Source organism: Impatiens glandulifera, chromosome 1 (assembly GCF_907164915.1).
Source record: "Impatiens glandulifera chromosome 1, dImpGla2.1, whole genome shotgun sequence".
Lineage (NCBI taxonomy): Eukaryota > Viridiplantae > Streptophyta > Magnoliopsida > Ericales > Balsaminaceae > Impatiens > Impatiens glandulifera.
The window spans coordinates 16824945-16849145 of record NC_061862.1 but is presented as its reverse complement, the minus strand read 5'-3'; the positions used below and the strand labels follow the sequence as shown (position 1 = coordinate 16849145).

At 35.8% G+C, this 24201-nt stretch overlaps 2 protein-coding genes across 2 annotated transcripts; both read left to right on the top strand.

Moving 5' to 3' along the window:
* The first annotated feature begins 5236 nt into the window (after positions 1-5236).
* Positions 5237-8092, top strand: LOC124919290 (cucumisin-like). Its single transcript, XM_047459512.1, has 7 exons — positions 5237-5481; positions 5589-6102; positions 6191-6291; positions 6410-6625; positions 6715-6826; positions 7256-7469; positions 7557-8092. Exons 1-7 carry the CDS (start codon positions 5237-5239, stop codon positions 8090-8092), a joined length of 1938 nt encoding a protein of 645 aa, XP_047315468.1.
* A 9238-nt stretch (positions 8093-17330) lies between these two features.
* On the top strand, positions 17331-18062 carry LOC124919283 (secreted RxLR effector protein 161-like). Its single transcript, XM_047459499.1, has one exon. It carries the CDS (start codon positions 17331-17333, stop codon positions 18060-18062), a length of 732 nt encoding a protein of 243 aa, XP_047315455.1.
* The last annotated feature ends 6139 nt before the right edge of the window (positions 18063-24201 follow it).

Here is a 24201-nt window from a genome sequence, read left to right as displayed (position 1 = left end):
CACGCATCGATTGGCAGACGATTCCCATATTTGAGAAACTCCTCAATTTAGTGAATGTCAGTTTGGAAAATAGATTAATTAGATAATTTGAGAATAATTCAATATTGAAATTTGTTTATACTTATTTATGCCATGCTAATTAATTTTCAATAATTCAGTATTGATATTTTTTTTTACTTATTTATGAAATTCAACTTTAAAGGATTGAGATAATATATGAAAATTAAGTTGAATTTCATAAATAAGAAAGGTGTAGTGACCAATATAATAAGAAATCTTTTATATTTAGAAAATTCTCATTTATCGGAGAAAAAAAAACTTATGTATATTAAAAGATAATGCAAAGTACTTTTCTGGGTTACAAATAAAAAAAAAACATATAAAACACAAAATTTTACCTTAGATTTTTCTATGATAATGCAAAATACTTTTCTGGGTTACAAATAAAAAAAAACATATAAAACACAAAATTTTACCTTAGATTTTTCTATCAGATTGAAATAATCCGATTCGTGCAATCTAGTTTTGAGCAATAAATTTTAGAAAAGAGAAAGACAAAGTTAGTATATGTAAGATGGTTGATGATATTTTATTTCCCTTTTGTAGATGTAATGAATTCTACAAACCCTTTAGTAATTCCTTGTACACTGAATTTTGATAGAGTTGAATAAATATTTGATTAGGGTGTCAATTTAGGTAAGTTTCTGGTTTGCAGGTTCAGGTTGGCAGGTTAACAGATTGAACAATTCTAACCTGAACTTGACTTGTTTAGCAATTCGTGTCAAAAATCTCTAACATAAACTTGACCCGTTTGACCCGATTTACCTAACTCAACTCGAACCAAACTTGATGTAATTAATTCACATCTCTTTATTTCAAATTAAAATGACATTAATACAAAATAAAAATGAAGTTAAATCACAAATCCCTTTATAAAAAAATTTACAAAAGAAATTGAATGAATGAATAAGAAAGAATAATACAAAACTCAACAAAAAAAAACTTGTAAACGGGTTATCGGATCTACTTTAGGTCATGTCAGGTCAACCCGATTTCGACCTATTTATTAATCAGGTTAAACAGGTTGACTTCGTTTTGACCCGAACAAAAAAATACATGACCCAAAACCTGATTTTTTAGTGTTCGGTCCGGGTCGTATTTTCATGTCGTGTCCAAAATTGTCAACCTTATATTTGATGATTAATATGCTTCTAAGTAAATAAACAATACTAAGGAAGATATTATTATATAAATTGAGAAAATGTTTTTTTCTAATATATATAATTGTAAGAATTGTACATATTAAGGAATGGGTTCTTGGCTATAGACTTAGGGTATAAGGTTTTGTCAAGAGAATAAACATGGTTTAAAAAATAAATAATTAAATTTCTAAGTGTAATGTCTTTTGTGGTATAATAGTTTTATTTATAAGTATTTTAAAATCTTGTAATATTGCCCGTTATAAAATAAAATTAGAATATTGTTTTATGAACCGAATAGTCTTTGGGTATCGATGATCAAATGTAAGTATGATTATGATTGGTCTGGTTGGTTCACATAAATTATATAACTATTTAGCGGGGTGTAACATTTGGAGGAGAATTTATTTTATGTGGAAAAGTTTTCGTGAGCAATTTAGATTTATTGTAAGGGATGGTTCTTTGATCAGTTTTTGGGACGACAGTTGGTGTAGTGTTAAAAGTGTAGCTACGACGTATCATGATCTTGCTTCTATTACTATATGTAGAAATGTCATAGTTAATGACATGTTTGATCATCGATCTAGTAGTTGTGCTAGCCAAATTAAATATAGAAGAAGATTAAACATTATGGAGAGTTCGTCTTATGATAGAATTTTACTTTTAGTAGGATGCAAACAAGTGTCCCCGTCTGAACAAGACGTTATGTGCTGATAAAACATGGATAATTTTTATGTGGGGCATTGTTAGAAGTTGTTCGCTAAGATGAGTTTATATATTTTTTGTTGGGAGAAACTTTGGGAGTCAAAGATTCCATCCAAGATCTCATTCTTTGGATGAAGCATTATTCACGGTGGAATTCTTACGGATGATATGCATGAAAAAAATGTTGTATTATGGTTAGTAGTTATCGTATGTGTCACGAAGAGGTTGAATCAGCAACTCACTTACTTTTGCATTGTCGACGGGTGACTAATATATGTAGTCTTTTGTGAAGTATCACTGGGATTCATTGGGTGATGTCCGAGGCTTTGGATAGTTGTTGGGAAATTTAGATTGATGCAGCTAATATGGCAGGCCTACATAATTGGGTTACCATCCTATTTTTTTTAGGTGGACTATCTGGTTGGAGAGAAATCGTCAAACTTTTACTGATCGTAGTCGTCTGATGCGTATCATTCATAATGTTATTATTATGATACTTTCTAAGATTAATTTCGGAAAGTCGGTAGAGTCCGTCGGGTAGTTAATCATTCTTCTCAAGAACTTACGAGCTCGATAATCTATTAAGTAATGTTTTTTGTTTTTATTTTTATTTAATTTCTCTTAATGTCATGTTTTTGTCGTTGTGGTCAAACGATTTTCATCATTTTTAATATACATTACCTCTTTAAAAAAAATATATATCTTAAATTACAACAAAGATTGTATAAAATAGTGAGAAAAGAGGCAATAATTTACAAAATGTCAAACAGTTCTTATTCTTAGTGTTTCTATAGCTTTTAGAATCTATAAAAAGACTTACAAGAACCTCTTTTCCAATCTTAAGTAAGAAAAAAACATCTCCTAAAATGAAGCAAACAAGAAATTCATTTGTTGCATGTTTTCTTAAATTATGTGCAATTTATGTTATTCTCCTTGCATGCACCAATGCAAATGACCAAGATCGACAGGTACATGTTTTTTATTTTCTTCAATTTTTAACGTATATAATTTCTTAGGCATGTTTGGCATATTTAATAATAAATAATTTATATGACAAGATACTTAACTAAAAAATATATCCCTCTAAAGTCACATGTTCAAATATATAGAGATTAATATGATGGACTATAATAATCCCTCAAAATAGATCATTAGTTTGGTTTTTGAGTTATTCGAGTTTATCGGTTCAGGTTTTTAATTTTTTTTGACAAATTCGAAAACCAAACCGAATTCAAATAAATTCTAATAAAATTGAACCGAATTCGAATTTCATCTTCGGTTCGAATTCAATTTTTTAATAAATTAAATATAATTAAATCAGTTATATAATATATAATTAAATAAACAATAAAAATTTTAATCAATTTCGGTTTGATTTTCGAGTTTAAACTCAACCTCACCGAATTTGAATTCGAATAGAATTAAAATTCAATTAAAAAAAAAATAAAATTCAAATTCGTTTAATATTCCTTTCAAACCAAATATTAATAATGTTTATCTTATCACCTATATCCATTTTCTTTAAATTAATGTATATAATTTATTAATTCAAAGGTTTGATTGGGCCAAAAATAACTTGTAGAGGAGAGAATAGTCTTTGTGAAAAGAAAATTTGATAGGCTAAAAAAAAGCTTTAAGAAACCAGGACAATATATTTCTTTTTCTTAATAGTAATAACTAAGGCTTTAAATTGCACAAATGAAAGCAAAGTAAAATTTGTTTAAACTATTTGTCACTATGTTTAACCTTTTTTATTTTGCCATAATTTTACCAACACTTATTATTTATTGAAGATTTTTCTTTCTAAAACCTATGGAATTTGCAGAAAGATATTTTAAAGTATTGACATTTATATTACCAAGAAATTCCTTCAACTATAAATTATTTGCAATAAATCAAGAAACTCTATTTAAAATATGCAGATTAGAATAACTATTAAATAATAATATAAATACTTATTATAGGGTCAATATATAAGCCCTTAAGCTACAGACAAATATATTTAGGGGCTGAGTTGAGATTAAGCACAACCCAAACAACAATTATTACCTACTGAATTTTTTATATATCTAAATCTTTTAAATGTAATAACAATAATGTATTTAAATTAATTGTACAATTCTCATCAAAAGCATTTAAAAAAACATCTTACATTAAGTTCAATCCCCAATTATTTTATATTTTTTTATACTATGTTCAGACCTCTTAACTCTAATTTATGGCTATATCCCTCAATTGAGCAATGTCCTAGTCTTTGTGTCCATTTTTTTTTAGAATTTGTACTTTGAGTTACAATTTAAAATTTATTTATATTAGAAAAAAATTAACCAAATTACATATAACATAAATATTATAGTAAATAAACTTAAAGTAATTAAATTTATAATTATAAAAGAAAAATGTTAATATACAAATTAGTAAAGAAAAGTATGAAGGGTAGAAGTGTATTGGTGGGAATATAATATTCGGCTTAACTGATATTATTATTTAAAAAAAAGGTTAATACAATATAAATAATTGTCGTTTAAGTATAACAACAAAACAATACAAAACATGAGTGTTTACCTTGTCACAAAACACAACGAGATTAACAATTGAAGATCAACGCGGTAAACATGAGTAAAAATTGTTTACCCAAGAAAAAAACATAAACATAAAATCAAGTTTTAATGAGCTCGGAGATATTTAATAAGATCAATGAATTCACCTACTATTCTAATTTTTTAGTTTGTAATGTTTAGTTTGGATGCAATATAGAACATGTAAATAATATAATCGACTCATTCTTGGTACTTAAAATATTGTATTAGACTCCATCTAAAATAGATTTAAATTGTCATTCAAATATTATTACCAACTATTTTTATATTTACACACTAACATATTTATTATTTTATTCAGGGGTATATAGTCTACATGGGAGACTTTAAACTAACAATTGGCATCCCTCCACCTATTTTGCATTCAAGATTTCTAAAAAATGCTCTTGGCCCGTAATATATCACTAATGTCATGTTTTTTAAACAATTTCTTTTCTTCTCATTTTTAGTTATTAATACAAAAAATCAAATATTCGATTAAAATATTTGATAATATTATTGTTTACTTATATTGAAGTTTATTTTTTTTTTTTGTCTTGAACAGAAATTCTTCTGCAACAATTATTTACAGTTACAAGAATAGTTTCAATTGTTTTCTTGCTCTATTAAATAATGACGAAGTTCAACGAATATCTTGTAAGATGATCAATAACTTCTCAAGAACTTATAAATTCTCTTATTAAATCACATACATATATTAATTAAATGCTTTGATTTAATTAATTATCAGCAATGAAAGAAGTTGTGTCAGTGTTTCCAAATAGAAAAAATTATATGCTCACGACAAGATCATGGGACTTCATAAATTTTCCGGAAACAATTAAAAGAGAAAAAACAGTTGAGAGCAACATCATTGTTGGAATAATAGATTCGGGAATATGGCCAGAGTCGAAATCCTTTAGTGCTGCAGGATTCGGGTCTCCACCAACAAAATGGAAAGGTTCATGTAGGGGACTAACTAATTTCACTTGTAACAAGTAAGACATAAATTTGAATATGCGTGAAATAATTAGTTTATTTAAAAATTAATATTGATTTAAACAATATTTAATTAAATTTAATAACATATTATGATTGAATGCAGCAAAATCATTGGAGCAAGGTATTACAATAAGAATGGTCACTTCTCCACAAAGGATGTTCTATCTCCAAGAGACACCGATGGTCATGGAACTCATATGGCCTCAATAATTGCAGGCAACATTGATAATTCAGCAAGTTTTTTTGGTCTAGGTAGTGGTACAGCTCGAGGAGGTGTCCCATCTTCGCGGATTGCCGTATATAAAGTATGTTGGTCCTTTGGTTGCGATGACGTCGACGTCATTGCAGCATTCGCCGATGCCGTCAAAGATGGCGTCGACATAATATCGATTTCTATGGGAGATGAAAATTCTAGAAACTATTTTATGGATGCTCTATCTATTGGGAGTTTAAAAGCAATGAGACATGGAATTTTAACCTTAGTGCCGGCTGGAAATAGGGGTCCAAAACCTTGGAGTGTAATGAATGTTTTTCCTTGGGCAATAACCGTCGCAGCAAGCACTATTGATCGGAATTATTTTACCAATTTGCACATGGGTAATGGTGCGGTTGTTACGGTAAAATTAAAGTCTTTCACTACCATTTCATTTTGTTTAAACAAAACGCGCGTAAATATAATGATTTTTATTCGTTTCACTAACACAGGGAGTTTCAATAAACATGTTTAATCAAACTCGTGTCTACCCTATGGTGTATGGTGCTGATGTGCCAAATAAAAGAATGAATGCTTCTAGGGAAGCAGCTGGGTAATATATTATATACACAATGATTCTAATATTTGTAACATTATTCTTAAGTTTATATATATAAACTTGTCAATCAAATCTTTTGTTTAACAGTCTTATTGGTTGGTCTTAACTACAGAATGTGCAGAAAAAACTCACTCGATACTACATTGGTAAAGGGAAAAATTGTCATTTGTGAGGAATATAATTTAGGAGTCGAAGCTCTTTCTGTTGGTGCAACTGGTATGGTGATACGAGGTCCTCGAAGAGAGGACTGTGAAGCGTATGTCCTCCCCACAACTTATATTACCGGGAATGGGGACATCCAAGCGAGGAACTATTTTATGTCATCAAGGTATATGTATATGCACTATTTAAGTTGTTCTAAAATTATATGTATATTATGATTTTGTTCATTTATTGATTTTTATTATTATTAAGCAGTAATCCAACTGCAAGCATATTCAAGAGTAATAAGGGTTTTGATTCTTCAACGCCATATATTGGATCCTTCTCATCTAGGGGACCAAATCCTATATCAGATCACATACTCAAGGTTTGATAGATTTTTCACTTAGTCTTTACATTTTCTTAATTTTACATTTTTAATGGTACATTTAATAATACTATGAAATTGATAAGCGTTTAAGTATAAAAGAAAAAAAACATAACGGTGGAGAGAAAAACAAATAAAAAATAATTAATGTGTGCAAAAATTCTATAATATGACAAAAAGATCTCCGGTCAAGTCTAATCTATCAGTTTTACATATCAAACCTCGTATAATGTCAATTTTAGAACAATATGATATAGTTTCAGTATCTCCAACCCATAATGGAAAGAAATTGTTATTCAACTTTAGTTGTAGAATCTTTTAATCCATAAAAATCATTTTGAAATAAGTGGAATCTAGTTCAAGTTAACAATTACCATTATATTTATCTTACAATAAATCATGCATACGAATTTTCTCCTTATCTTGTAGCCCGATTTGTGTGCGCCTGGTGTTCAAATCTTGGCAGCATGGACACCAGTGAATGCTCCTACTAGGGAAGAGGTAGATAAGAGAAGGTCGTCATATAACGTCTTATTTGGTACTTCAATCGCATGTGCACACGTTGCTGCTGCGGCCGCTTATGTCAAATCTTTCCATCCATCGTGGTCTCCGGCTGCTATAAGATCGGCCCTTATGACCACAAGTATATATATTATTAATTATTTAAGAAACATTATCAAAATACTTCTCATCCTATACAATCGTTAAATTTAAAATAATTCTTTTACAGCCTTCAAGATGAGTGAAACAGCAACTCCTGATGCAGAATTTGCTTACGGAGCAGGTCTCATAAACCCTGCAAGTGCCATTAATCCCGGCCTTGTGTATGATACAAAAATAGTTGAATATGTGCAGTTCATGTGTGGGCAAGGCTACACAAATGAGCAATTGCGTCTTGTTACAGGTGACTACTATACTTCTTGCACCGATTACGGGAGTATAGATTCTTTAAATTTGAACATACCTTCATTTGCTATCCGTGTTTATCCTTCTGCTCGATTTAATGTCTACATGACTAGAAAAGTTACAAATGTGGGATCGTTATCATTTGTTTACAAAGCTGTGATTTCGGCTCCACCGTCACTAAAAATAAGAGTGGTTCCCGAAACACTTACTTTCTCTAGTGTTGGACAAACTTTACCATTCACTATGTTTGTTGAGGGAATAATTGATGGAGTGAGCTTGGTTTCCGCATCTTTGAGCTGGATAGGTCCCAGAAACATAGTGAGGAGCCCTATTGTTGTTTTTTATAAACAACAACCATGATGATATGACATGGAAAATCCTAGTAATAAACATCTTTCATATGATATATAAATGAGGATGAATGAGACTAATGAGTTTTCGAACAAGGATTGTTTAAGGAGAATGTGTGTCTCCAATTTATGTTTGTTGTGTGTTATTGTCCTAATAATTGAGGTTGTTTTACCCTAAATATTAAGATTGCTTTATTTCCTCATTGTTTTTACATTTGATTTTAGGTTACTAGGTTTGTTCTCATTTTCTATGTTTACACACATTCTTTATCCCTTCAACATTTATATTATCTAGTGAATGAAATCCTTATTACAAATCTAAATCTTAATTGCCACGCCCTGAATTAAATTTATATCGAGACACGACAACCGGCGCAATTTATTAACTAAATGATTAAAGAGAAATGATAGATGGAGCGACTCCGCCAGAGACTCCCCACGTGACATGCCATGTGAAATATATATTTTTTTAAAATAAAAAATAAAACAACAATTTTTTTTCACATACGATTTTGATCAAATCTTAGTTTTCCCTTTCCCCTTCCCCTTCCCCTTCCCCTTCCCCTAAACTCCTTTGAAAATTCTACAAAACTCGGAGGCCATAAGGGGAAGGGGAAGGGGAAGAGGAAGAGAAAGAGGAAGAGGCGAGATAGAGAGAATGCTAGGGTTTAAAGTTTAGGGTTTAATCAAAATCTCATGTGAGAAGAGGGAGAGACGCATGTGGGGAGTTACTACTGTTGGAGAATTGGTCATCTATCATTTCTCATAATAAAAACAGGAAAACAAACTATTATTAAATATGTTCATACTAATGTAATTAATCACTGCGTTGTTCCAATAATAATTATTCTCAAATTCTAGCAATAATAATGTAAAAACAAACTAAAATCAATACTAGTTATATAGTTTTATAAGAAAGTTTAATGTTTCAATGTTTGATATTTTCAACCAACTAAATTTTAATCTGAAAAAAAAAATAGTCATCATTAATGAATGAGCTTAAACCTTCCAACCATCAAAGTCAAATATTATGTTTCGATTAAGTATGTTGACAGATTATGTGTTTAAACCCCGGGAATTAGTCACACTTTAAAGGAGAAGCGGAACTCAGCGTTCTAAAAAAAAAAAACATTTGACAACATTTAGAAAATATATCTATAAATTATATCATTTAATATTGTAGACACTCATTTTCACCCCAATTTTATACTTTATACTTGTAATAAATTATACAAACCTTGTGGAGAAGTCTTTGTCTAAAAATATCCATCTTCCATGGCCATATTTTCACTTAAAGAAAAATGCAGAGAATGACAATTATCTACAAAATGAATATAATATGGATCATGATTCAACAAATTATTTTATACGAAATGAAGCCTAAATTCACACTATAATCTAGATCGAAATCTATAAAATAGTTTGATCTATATCATGACTCAAAAAACAATCTTATACCAATTGAAAAATAAACCACTTTCAATTTAAACTTTGGAGGTTTTTCAAAAGGATCATGATTGTGGAAAAGATTACAACAAACTACTATTTTCCAAATTTATATTCTCAAATGATATTATGTTTCAAGGTTCTGACAAAAAAATTATCGTCTCTTTTAACGTTCAACAAGAGAAAACAAAGACAAAATCAACACAAAATCAGCACAAATTATATGTTACTCTAACAATTTAGTTAAGGGTTTAAAACGTTCTTCCAATAAAAACTCCAATCCGCACAAAATCAGCACAAATAAAAGAACAAATGTTAATCAATCAATGAAAACACAATTTGCATTTGTTTTACAATCAAAACACAATTTGCATTTGTTTTACAATCAGTTCATTTCACTATTGTCTCTACTCCTAATGTTAACGTCCAAAATCGATAATCAAATCGATAAAATGAAACTATTCAGTAAAACTATTTGAGATGACGCAACATCGATAATCAAATCGAATGGAGATGGATAAAATACTGGTGAAGAAAAATTTACCGGCGATGTGAAAGTGAAGATCGGTCACAGACAAACGATTTGTCAATAGAAAAAATGACGAGATTTCACCGAGTTGAGGGTAGGATTTAGTTTAGCTCTAGTTTATTCCACTCTGTTCGGTCCAGTTTTCTATTGGAAAGACAACGGAGTGCCGGAAATGGTCGTCGGTCGGTCTATCGGGCCGGAAGAAGGAAGGAAGGAATGAAAGAAGATAGAAAATATAAAAAAAGATTACCTTTTCAACATTTTTATTTCCCACAATGAGATCTGCTATTACAAATGATATTATCCATTTTGTACCACCTTCATAAAATATATGGTTTTTTTCTCTCTTCAATACTTTTGACTTATTCTTTAAAATAATTATTTTTTGTGAAGGTGCATTCTCAATACGGTTGGCGAGAATGCCCTCAACCATTTCCACCGTATTTGGTGCACCGTTGTCTACGGTAATCATCACCTCCGCTCCACCTTTGGAGGAAGTCTTTATACTTAGGGATGTCAATAGGGCGGTTCGGGGCGGGGAATACATTTACCATCCCCGCCCCGTTTTAATTTCAGGGATTTTTTTAATACCATCCCCTCCCCGTTCAATTTTTTTCGGTTTTGGAGAATACCACGGGGCACCGTTAATATATTTTTAAAAAAAACATAAATAAAAATTATACAATAAAATTATATAAATGAATTTTTTAATATAATATATATTATAAAATATTAAAATTTTATATTATTATAAAGAAATAACCTTACTACTCTTATAAAATATAGTGAATAAATAAATATGTTGGTGATTTAATATATTTAATTATGTTTATGGTGTTCGAGGCAGAATCGGGGTGAAATCGGGCGGGTCGGGGCGAGGGACACAAATACCATCCCCACCCCATCCCCGTTTGGTTTCGGGGGAAAACCGTCCCAAACGGGGCATTTCAATTCGGTTTTTGCGGGGCAGTTTCAAATTGCCATCCCTATTTATACTCCAACGGATCATCATTCTTACCCGTAGACTCCACTATGTGGGTTTCCCCACAAGGAAGTTGGAGGACGGCCTGAACATCTTCCTCATCGATGGGAATCTCCTCTTCATTCATAAGTTTAATAGTGGCTCTTGAAACATCGTATTTATGCACCAAAAATTGGCACAACAGGTGCGGACACTAGGATATCCATAGTAATAATAGGGAGCCAAATCCAATATCTTGGATCCCACGCTTTTGCTCATCGCTAAGGTTTTGTATCAAGTTATACAAACCTTGTGGAGAAGTCTTTGTCTTAAAATATCCATCTTCCATGGCCATATTTTTACTTAAAGAAAAATGTAGAGAGACTGACAATTATCTACAAAATGAATATAATACGGATCATAATTCAGCAAATTATTTTATACCAAATGAAGCAAATTCACACTATAATCTAGATCGAAATCTATAAAATAATTTGATCTATATCATGACTCAAAAACAACCTTATACCAATTGAAAAATAAACCACTTTCAGTTTAAACTTTGGAGGTTTTTCAAAAGGATCGTAATTGTGGAAAAGATTACAACAAACTACTATTTTCCAAATACATATTCTCAAATGATATTATATTTCTAGTTCTGACATAAAATTTATTGTCTCCTTTAACGTTCAACAAGAGAAAACTAAGACAAAATCAACACAAAATCAGCACAAATTATATGTTACTCTAACAAGTTAGTTAAGGGTTTAAAACGTTCTTCCAATAAAACTCCAATCAACACAAAATCAGAACAAACAGAAGAACAAATGTTGATCAATCAATGAAAACACAATTTGTATTTATTCTACAATCAGTTCATTTCACTATTGCCTATACTCCAAATGTTAACACCCAAAATCGATAATCAAATCGATAAAATGAAATTGTTCAATGAAACTATTTGAGACGACGCAACATCGATAATCAAATCGAATGGAGATGGATAAAATACTAGTGAAGAAAAACTTACCGGCGATGTGAAAGTGAAGACCGCTCATAGACAAACGATTTGTCACTAGAAAGAATGATGAGATTTCACCGAGTTGAGGGTAGGATTTAGTTTAGCTCCAATTTAATCCACTCTGTTTGGTCCAGTTTTCTATCGGAAAGACAACGGAGTTCCGGAAATGGTCGTTGGTTGGTCTATCGGGCCGGAAGAATGAAGGAAGATAGAAAATATAAAAAAGATTACTTTTTCAACCTTTTCATTTCCCGTAATGAGATCTGTTGTTCTAAATGATATGTTCTATTTTGTACCACCTTCACAAAATATGTGAGTTTTTCTTTCTCTCTCTTTAATACTTTTTATTTATTTTTAAAATAATTAATTTTTGTGAAGGTGCATCTGTAGTACGGTTGGCGAGAATACCCTCAACCATTTCCGTCGAATTTGGTGCACCGCTGTACAGCAAAATGACCGGTTGTAGGAAGGAGTGACTTAATATCCGTTGGAGTTGGTGTGACCGTTGGGGTTGATGTGGCGGTTCCTCCTCTTCCAAGATTTTTCAAACCGCTCATAAAATGAGTCAGTTACCTCTTTTGTGATTACCTGGGCCTGGTTCAACCCTTCGCCCGGACAGGTTGGGACTCCAAGCTCTAGGAGCAGACAACTTAGTTGAGGAACGAGACCGACCGTTCGAACGCCAATCATCCAGATTAGGACGTCGAACAACACCCTTGACCAGTTGACCGGTGTACCCGTGGTTATAGCGGCCATCATGTTGAAAGCAGCGGTACAATAAGTGTTGGTTACATCCCTCCCTAGGATGCTTCGACCGATCACGTCGTTGAGAAGCTGGTATTCAGCTCTCAACAGTGACTTGGCACTGTGGTCATCAACGGGTTGATTTGACCGGGCAAAGGTTAAGGAGATCTCGGCCTTTAGTTCAGCCAGAACATTGAGATCGGTCAGCCCTTGCTTTGGAAGGTCGAAACATCTTGCAAAGTCGCTTTCGGTGAAGTCGAATACAATCCCTCCCACCTTTGACTGAATATGTGTGTCAAAGTGAGGAGTTCCTCGGAAAACCCTGGCATTGTAAAAGAATTCCAGGTCTGATTCAGAATAGATGACATGTTTGTCATCTAGAAAGTGTTGGAGACCAGTGTCTTCAAGTGACTTGATCATCTTGAAGACATCATAGTGTTCAGTACTTAGAGCAGATTTGAAATTCACTTGAAGGATGTTTGGAAACTGAGACATTTTGTCTTAGTGAGAGAATGAGTTATATCTTGTGATTGTTTTGTTTAAGGTTTGCCTAACTTATATATTAGTGGAGGGATGATCTTATTATCCAGTGTGTCACAGGTAATGGTGTCTATTAACCATAGGATAAAATGTTTTGCATGAAATAAGCATGTCTACAGCTTAGGTTGTTGGTCATAGGCCTGGACTGTGAAAGATATCATATCTTCACGTCTTTTGAGGTATGACCATTTTATTTTGAAAAGGCAGTTTTTCAGAACAGATAAGTTTTAAACACAGATAATTATTTCACTTTTGTTTGGAAGCCAAATAATCCGAAATAAGCTATTTCCGAACCGGTCAGTTATTAGTTGTTCGTCCCAATGCGGTTATTTGGTGCATGCACTAAGTAACCGGTCGGTTTACTCTGACTGATAGACCAGGCGGTTCTTCCATAGAAACCTTGGTAAATTTGGAATCCGACAATTTAGGAGGAACTACCGGTTTTGTCTGTCCCAACCGATTTCCCTTTTTAAGCATCTTTAAGGATGATCTGACTAATGTCGGTTAAACCGAGTGTGAGTCTGAATTGAGAAAACTTAGCTTCCTGCAGAAGCTTTGTGAAGATATCGGCTACTTGTTGATTTGTCGATACGTATTCCAGCCGGATATGCTTCAGCATGACATGTTCCCGAATGAAGTGGTGCCTTATATCAATGTGCTTGGTTCTAGAATGTAGAACCGGGTTGTAGGTGATTGCTATGGCACTTGTGTTATCACAGAAGATTGGGGACTCTTCGGCTGTGATACCGAAATCCTTCAGTTGTTGTTGAATCCATAGAAGTTGTGAACAACAACTTCCGGCTGCCAGATATTCAGCTTCTGCGGTTGATGTGGCCACCAATGTCTGTTTCTTGATGTGCCATGACACAAGCCGATCACCTAGGAATTGGCATGTTCCGCTTGTGCTTTTTTTATCAACCTTGCAACCTACATAGTCTGCATCTGAGTAACTTGTTAGGTTAAAAGATGAGTCCTTTGGATACCACAGGCCGACGTCAGGAGTTCCCTTAAGGTATTTCAAGATTCGCTTTGCGGCTGTATAGTGGGATTGTTTGGGATTAGCCTGAAATCTTCAACACACACCGACCGCAAATAGAATATCCAGTCTACTTGCTGTTAGGTATAGGAGAGAGCCGATGATTCCTCGGTAAGTGGTCAGGTCCACTGCTTGACCGTCATCATCCTTGTCCAATTTGACCGATGAGCTCATTGGAGTAGCGGCTGAGGAGCATGTGTCCATCCCAAATTTCTTTAGAAGTTCCTTAGTGTACTTGGGTTGGCTTATGAAAGTTCCTTCTTCGAGTTGTTTAACCTGAAGACCTAGGAAGAAACTTAATTCTCCCATCATACTCATTTCAAATTTGTTAGTCATCAGGGTTGAGAATTTATCACATAACTTAGGATCGGTTGAACCGAAGATAATATCATCTACATAAATTTGAACAAGTAGGATATGTTCCTTTTTCTCAAACTTAAAAAGTGTTTTGTCCACCGAACCGATGGTGAAATCATGTTTTAACAAGAATGCGATTAGTGTGTCATACCAGGCTCTAGGAGCTTGCTTTAGACCGTATAAAGCTTTGTTTAACCGATATACATGGTTTGGTAGTTTAGCATTTTTGAAACCGGGTGGTTGCTCTGTGAGTTTAAGCATTGATTGTCAGAAAATATAAAGTTGTAGGCCTTTATTGATGTTAGTGTATATAATATAATAATATATTATATTGATATATTATTATATTATACAATATAATATATTATATTATTATATTGTCTTTTATACCATTAGGGTATATTTAATTATTAATGGGCTTGGGCCTATATGTATAAGTAATTTAGGGTTCTAGGCTAATTACTCCTATATAAGGATTGTTTGTAAAGGTTGAATATACAGCACTCAAGTTTTTTCAAGATTTTTTCTTCTTTAGCAAATATCTATTTTCCAGAGTTTCATATCTTCATAGTTGTTCTTAGAAAGATCCAATAGTCAAAGCCAACATTTGGTATTAGAGCTAGATTGAAGAACATGTCGTCGACGAGATCAACTAGAGATGCGGCGGCAATGAAGATTGGAAGAGAAGGGAATGTGACGCTCTCATATCCGTTACTCACGAAGAGTAACTACTCGGTTTGGGCATTGAAGATGCGGGTAAACTTACAAGCACAAGGAGTGTGGGAAGCCGTGATGCTCGAAGATGTCGACGAACGGATGGATAGAATGGCTCTCGACGCCATCTATCAAGCACTCCCTGAGGACGTCCTTCTCATGGTGGCTGAGAAAGATTCCGCTAAGCTAGCGTGGGAGACGCTAAAGACAATGCATGTTGGAGTGGAGAGAGTCAAAGAGGCAAAAGTGCAAACCTTGAAGACACAATTTGAGGCGATTCGTATGAAGAATGGGGAATCGGTGGATGATTTCGCCATGAAATTGACATCCATTGTGACTGGTATCCGCTCGTTAGGAGAGAAGGTGGAGGAGATCTCCGTCGTCAAGAAGTTCCTTAAAGCCTTACCACAAACATACATGCAGATCGTTACAGCGATCGAACAATTTGGTGACCTCAAGAATATGACCGTCGAAGAGATCGTCGGTCGTCTCAAAGTCCACGAGGAGAGACTTCGCGGATACGGAGACCAAGAGGAGGAGCATCTATTACTCACGCATGATGAATGGATGTCACGAATGAAGAAAAACGGAGAAGCCGATTTTTCTTCTGGATCATCGAGTCGTAGCGGCAACGGTGGAGATAACTGAGGTCGTGGCAGAGGGCAAGGGCAAGGGCAAGGTCAAGGTCAAGGTCAAGGGCGAGGTTGTGCAGAAAGCTCACCTCGACAAGAAGGTACCAAGCCCCGCAAAGACAAGAGCACAGTGAAGTGTTACGCTTGTCAAAAGTATGGGCACTACGCGTCTAAGTGCCCTAACAATAGATCTGACGGTGAGGTAAACCTCACTAGCTTCTATGATGAGGAGCCAGCATTAATGTTTGTTGAGGTAGTGACGAAAACTTTGCCCGAAGAAGATGATGCAAACCTCACTAGCTTCTATGATGAGGAGCCAGCATTAATGTTTGCTGAGGTAGTGACGAAAGCTTTGCCCGAAGAAGATGATGCAAACCTTGCTAGCTTCTATGACGAGGAGCCAGTATTAATGTTTGCTGAGGGAGACGAGAAGACAAACCTTGAAGAGTTCATGCAAGAACCATCCAAGGAGGAACCAGATGTGGTGTTGTTCAGTGAAGAGAAAGTCATGGAGAAACTCCTCGCAAGTGGCGATGAGTGTAATCACACTAATGTGTGGTACCTTGACAATGGAGCAAACAACCATAGGAATGGCCATCGAGAGAAGCTCAATGAGCTCGACGAGAAAATTACCGGAAATATGAAGTTTGAAGACGGAAACAAGGTGCACAAGTTTCCTAATTCATCTTACGGGGAAATCTATGTGAGCAGAGACTCTATATTCGAGGAGGAGAAGAAGTGGGAGTGGTGCAACAACAACAACAAGCTCGTACAAAATCCCGTGGAGTTCGGAATCCTACGAGATGTCTATGTGGAGGCACCACTAGTAGAGATGGATCTTGATAAATTGTTATTGCTCACCACCGATGAGCCAATAACATATCATGAGGTGGTAGTCGAAGAGTCGTGGAATGAAGCCATGAACAAAGAGCTCGAATCTATCAGGAAGAATAAGATATGGGAGTTCACCAACTTACCACCCGGTCACAAGACCATCGAGTTAAAGTGGCTTTTCAAGTTGAAAAGAGACAGCGAAGAAAACATCTTCAAGCACAAAGCAAGATTGGTAGCAAAAGGCTATGTGCAGAAGCAAGGTAATGATTTTGAGGAGAACTTTGCACCAGTGACGAAACATTACACAGTCAGGTTAATTCTTGGTAACGAGGTGGACCAGAAGAAAGATAGCATTGAGGTGAAGTAGGAAGCTTATGTGAAGAAGGTGTTGAAACAGTTTGCAATGGAGGATTGTAACTCGAGCAAATATCCTAATGAAAGCAAAGTTACAGCTAAGAAAGGATATGGAAGGAAGCTTAGTGGATCCGAAGGAGTATAGGCGTATCATCGAGTGTCTCAGGTACTTGACACACACTCGACCGGATATCTCTTATGTAGTTGACATAGCGAGTCGATACATGGAGAAGCCTGCCACTCTACACCAACAGGCAGTAAAAGACATTCTTCGTTACGTGAAGGGAACGATGAATTATGGGATTCAGTTAAGAAGAGGACGAGAAGTTGAAGAACTCGTTGGTTTTACTGACAGCGACCTAGCCGGTGACACAGATGACAGAAAAAATACTAGAGGGATGGTGTTTTATCTCAACGGGAATCTGATCACGTGGTCATCTCAGAAACAACGAACTATTGTGTTATCTTCATGTGAGGCGGAGTTTATGGCAGCTACTGTAGCGTCGTGCCAAAGACTTTGGCTAAGAAACTTGTTGAGCGAGGTGCTCGGATGCGAGTTGAGGCCGGTAACCCTCTATGTCGACAACAAGTCTGCAATAGAATTAATGAAGAACCCGGTGTTTCATGGACGCAGAAAACACATCGACATTCGGTTCCACTTCATCCGTGAATGCGTCAAGAATCAACAGATCGTTGTAGAGTTTGTAGGCACTAGAGAGCAGCGTGCAGACATTCTCACTAAGGCACTAGCAAGAGTCAAATTTGCAGAGATGCGAGAGATGCTCGGCGTGAAGTATCTCGAACCAAATTAAGCTTATGGGGGAGATTGTGAGTTTAAGCATTGATTGTCAGAAAATATAAAGTTGTAGGCCTTTATTGATGTTAGTGTATATAATATAATAATATATTATATTGATATATTATTATATTATACAATATAATATATTATATTATTATATTGTCTTTTATACCATTAGGGTATATTTAATTATTAATGGGCTTGGGCCTATATGTATAAGTAATTTAGGGTTCTAGGCTAATTACTCCTATATAAGGATTGTTTGTAAAGGTTGAATATACAATACTCAAGTTTTTTCAAGATTTTTTCTTCTTTAGAAAATATCTATTTTCCAGATTTCATATCTTCATAGTTGTTCTTAGAAAGATCCAATAGTCAAAGCCAACATGCTCAACATATACCTCTTCACGTAGGTCACCATTCAAAAATGCACTTTTAACATCCATTTGAAAAACTTTGAAATTTTTGAATGCAGTAAAGGCTAGAAAAATCCTAATAGCTTCAATTCTAGCTACAGGGGCAAATGATTCTTCAAAATCAATGTCTTCTTCCTGTTTGTATCCTTGTGCCACTAATCTGGCTTTGTTCCTCGTGACCAAACTGTCTTCATTGAGTTTATTTCTAAATACCCATCTTGTTTCTATGATCGGTTGATCTTTCGGTCTAGGGACTAGGTACCAGACTTTGTTACTCTCAAACTGATTTAACTCTTCTTGCATTCCCAAGATCCAGTCCGGATCTGACAATGCTTCATCCACTCTTTTCGGCTCAGTCTGGGATATAAAAGCGTAATTAAAGTATTCCTCCAGAATTTGACGCCTAGTTCGAACGGGTTCTGAAGGGTCGCCTATAATTAGCTCAGGAGGATGCTTGGTGTTCCTTTTGAGGTTCAGTTCAGGAGTGTCTACCGAATCACCGTTTACTTGATCAAGGCTAGACATATCGGTAAGCTGAATAGGGATTTCAGACCGACCGATTTCCTCGGTTTGGACCGAAGTGTCAGCTTCCTGTCGTGGGACAGCTTGATCCGGTTGGGTTTCATCATTACCCATTTGGTCATGGACAAACCTCCTGAAAACCGGAATTTCATCTTCACTATCAGAATGGATATTGTTATTTTCCAATCTGTTGTGTAGATCAAAGCATGATGCAGTGTTGCTTTCAACTGATTCATCGAAAACAACATGAAGTGATTCCTCCACGGTTAAGGTTCTATTGTTATACACTCTATATGCTTTACTCACTGCTGAGTAACCTAACATGATTCCAGTATCGGATTTTGCATCAAAAGCAGATAGATAAGCTTTGCCATTTATATGAATGTAGCATTTACAACCGAAAATTTTAAGGTACTTAAGGTTAGGGATCCTATCAAAGTATACCTCATAAGGTGTTTTATTGTGAAACTTGTTGATCAAAGACCGGTTTTGTGTGTGACATGCAGTATTGATAGCCTCAGCCCAAAATTTCTAAGCAATACCCGAATCGGCTATCATGGACCGTGCGGCTTCCTTGAGAGTTCGGTTTCTTCTCTCGGCCAGGCCATTTTGTTGAGGAGTCCTAGCACTAGACAACTCGTGTCTAATACCGAATTCATCAAGAAATGCATTTAGAGTGCTATTTGAAAATTCGGTTCCTCTATCACTTATAATGCTATTAATGCGTGTTGATTTTTCATTTTGCAAACGCTTAAGCAGTGTAATCAGATTTGATGCGGTTTCACGTTTGGATGGTAAGAATATTACCCATGTATACCTAGAGTAATCATCAACAACTACCATAGTGTAAAGCATACCTCCTAGGCTGACGACCCTAATTGGTCCAGATAGATCCATGTGAAGAAGTTCTAGGCATCGGTTAGATTGGATGTTTCCTTTACTCTTGAATGTTGACCTAGTTTGTTTACCCATTTGACATGCTGAGCAAACCTTATCCTTATTAAACACTATGTCAGGAACTCCTTCGACCAACTTTTTACCGCGAATATAGTTTAAGGTTTTCATGTTTAAGTGGTTTAGTCTTTTATGCCACAGCCAGGTTTGATCGGTCTTAGCTATCATGCAGACAAAATATTCTACTTTAGTTTTCCAGTCTACCTTGTAAATATTTCCTAGCCTATTTCCGGTTAGAAGTATGGTACCTTGAGAATTCTTGACTAAGGATGCATGTTTAAGAAATTCTACAGTGTATCCAGCATCACACATTTGACTAATACTTAGCAAATTAAAGCGTAGGTTTTCAACTAAGAGTACATTATCAATTGTTAAGTTACCATGGACAATCTTACCCTTGCCCACAGTTCTACCTTTTGAGTTGTCACCGAAGGTGATTAATGCACCGGTTTCTATTCTGATGTCGGTTAGAAGGTTATTGTTTCCGGTCATATGTCTGGAGCAACCACTATCCAAGTACCATTCAGAGTTTCCTAGCCGTTTCTTTATATCCTGCAAAATGTACATATTTACAACTATTTGGTACCCACATTTACTTGGGTCCACAAGCGATTAGTCCCTTTGGTATCTAGACCTTGACGAACCGGACATATTTCCTGGTTAAGGTTTTAACTAACTTCCTTGCACTCGGTTTTGAGTCTTTCTGCTTTCCTAAGAAGGCCTTGTGTGGGGATGATCTTTGGTTTGTCCTATGTGATTGTGAGTTGGCTTTCCTATTTTTGGACTGGTTGGCTTTCCTTTTCTCAAGGTGACGCCATTTCTCAGAATCAGTTGGACCTACATAGGTTAGTTTGTCTTCCGTATAATAGGCTGTTAATTCCTCTTCAGCGGTTAGGGAAATTCTGACAAAACTTATAAAGGGAAGATCATCCTTTGTGAGCCTTACTTTGTCTAAGTGTTTTTGGCTTTGAGATCTATTGTTTTTGTATCCTAGACCAAACATGCAAAAAGGGTGTCTTTTATAACTACACATCTTTCTTACCATTTCACTAGACCTTTTCCATGCGGCCATTCTATACTGTAGTCGGGCATTTTCCTCCTCAGTCAACTCTTGAACTGGCTCCTTGAGCTGTTCGGTCTTAGGTGATGGTTCAGGTGCTGACTCGGTTTCTAAGGTAGGAGTTTCATCAGGTTCTATGGTCTTTGGTTCGGTTAATGTGGGTACTATGAGGTCGGCTCTAAAGTTGGGTTGCTTAGGTAATAGGGTTAACAGGTTCTTATATTCTGCTACCATATCATTCAATGCATTATATAACTCATCTTTAGTAATTCTTCACAAGGAGAGTCAAATACTTGTTCCTCATTTGCCATGAGGCATGTGAGTTCATCATCATTGTCACTGTGAGCCCATAAGCTACCTCCATCATCGGCTATCAATGCTTTCTGAACCTCACTTCCTTCACCGGTTTGTTGATAGTTATTTCGGTTATTCTGATTATCCGGTTTCCGGTCATCTCTTCTCGGTTTTCTGCATTCTCACTTGAAATGTCCCAAACAGTTGCAGTTATAGCATCTTACATTAGATTTATCACCATAGCATCTTCTCGGTTGGCTTCTCTTCATGAATCTCCCAAATTTTTGTGCAAGCATTTCCATGGCATCCTCGGTGAACTGTTCAGCGGTTCTGATTAGTGCATGTACAACCGGTTCTGTGGATGTGATCAATGCTCTGGTTGAGGTTGAGGATGAGACTTCTTCTTCAGTCCTAGATCTCATTTCAAACTCGTATGCCTTAAGATCTTCGAATACATCGTGTAGTTTCATCTTGCTTAGGCAGTTTGATTCCCTCATCACCATTGTCTTTATGTCCCATGCACTTGGAAGAGATCTTAATGCTTTCATGATGACCTCCTTGTTATCATACTTCTTGCCAAGAGTTGCTAGCTCGTCTATCACACCTGTGAACCGGTCACTGTATTCTCTCATTGTTTCTCCCGGTTTCATCTTGATGTTTTCAAACCTCTGAGTAGCTACCATTACCTTATTTTCCTTGGTTCTTTCATTTCCCTCATGGATCTGAATCACCGTTTCCCATGTTTCCTTTGCTGTTTTGCAATCTCTGATCTTGCAATACGTGTTTCTGTCCACACCGTTGGAGATCCGGTTTCTGGCATGGTTATCCAGATTGTTTCTTCTCCTATCTTCAGCTGTCCAATCATTCCTCTCCTTGTCAATGATTATCGGTCCTTCAGCTATGATGAACTGCATTTCGTCATCCATGGTGATTAAGTGCAGATGCATATATGCCTTCCAGTTGGCAAAGTCATCACCTTCTAGCATAGGGGGCCTATCGAAAGACATGCTTGCTTGAGTATTGAAACTAACTGCTCTGATACCAATTGTTAGGATCTAGGTCGCGGCTGGAGGACCGGGGTCTGGCCAGTTAGCGCGTTTCACTCAAAGGGTGGTGATTAATCCGGTTAGAGATTAATACCGGGGTTTCAATACTACACAAACTATCACAAACCCTTGAACCAGGTTCAAGCGCGGAAGTGGTTTGTTTCAGGTTGAAGCAGCACACTCACGAGATAGACAGAACCGGATTTGGATAAGATAGGTTTGGAAGTTGCTGAATCGGTTTTTGGATCTTAGTAATTCGGTTTAGGTAATGTAGAGTCGATCGAAGCGGTAGTGCAGATCGGTAATAAAGTAAAGTAAGCAGAAAGCAAGTAACAAGACAGATTTTATGGATGTTCGGAGATAAAGCTCCTACGTCACCCCTTCCTCTCGAAACCGCGAGAATGATATTCACTAAGGAATACAAACACAGTCCGATCGAGACTTATTTCCTGCTCGATAACACCCGTACAATTTTAACCGAAATTGTAGAATTACACTTCAACTTAGCGCTTAAGCTTTCTAGAGATAGAACACAATCTTATCACTTAGGCTGTAGAATGTTCAGAACTTGTAACCTTCTTGAAATCTCTTGTGTCGCTTGTTTACTCCTCTTCAGCTCCTTCTTTTATAGGTGAAATGTGCCAACGGTCACATTTCATTTCCTTGAATCTGATTGTTTGAGCAGAGGTTCAGTGATTCAGACCTGGCGGTCTAGTCTTCAGACCTGGCGGTCTAGTCTTCCAATGTGTAGGTCAAACCGGCTAGGTTTGTCTTTTACTCAATGTGGTAACTATCGGTTAGACAATTGTCTGTACTTGGAAGATTGCCTTTCTGATTTATCCTGAAGTAGAAAGATCTTGTAGGACAAACTTCTGTAGCCTGCAGACTGTCCTCAGACTTGTATGAATATGGCAATATTTAGTCTGTTCCTTTGGTATCATTCTCAACAGATACCTGAAGTGTCTTTTTATGCTGGTCGGTTATGTGTGTTAACCGGATGACTTCCGGTTATTCCTTGGCTTCTAAATGACCGACTGTCTAGTGTTTCTGGCCTTCATTTTTTACCGATCTTGTCTTTCTTGTTCGGTCAGGTTTTTGGTCGGATTGATAACTTGACCGGTTGAGTTTCTTAACCGGTTGAGTTACTTGACCTATTGAGTTGCTTGACCGGTTTTGTTGCTTTGCCTGTTCCTGCACGAGAGTTTTGTTTTTGTTAAGTTTTATTTAACCGATCTAATTTTATCTAACATTAGGAATTGCCTTCTAATTACAATTTAATTACACTAATTTAGAATATCCTTTCCATAGCAAGAATATCCATACCTAATTTAGAATATCTCTTGTAATATCTTACTTAATTAGAATATATCTTATAATCTCTTCCTTGATTAGAATATATCTTTTAATCCCTTCCTTAATTAGAATATCTTCTAATCTCTTCCTTAATTAGAAGATTCATTGGGCCTATTTAGGCAACTGGGCCTCCCCTTGAGCTAAGAAGATTGGCGCACTATGAGGCCAAGAATTTAATGAGCCTCGACATCCCCTGGATTGGGTTGTGACATCAATGGGCCGTAACATACTCCCCCACCTAAGTCGTGGCCGTCCTCGGTTCAACCTTGGACTGATACTCTTCAACCTCTTCCTTGAAACATTCCCCACATGCCACTTTACTTTAAACGGTCCCTCGTATATATGCACAAGCCCCTTGAGCATAGATTGGATAGACTTGCATTCTGGAATATTCTAGAAATGCACCTTGTGGGCTTGATATGTGCACCCCATACCAATGGTCCGTGACATTCTCCCCCACCTAAGTCGTGGCCGTCCTCGGCACGACCCTAGACCGGTGAATGGTGA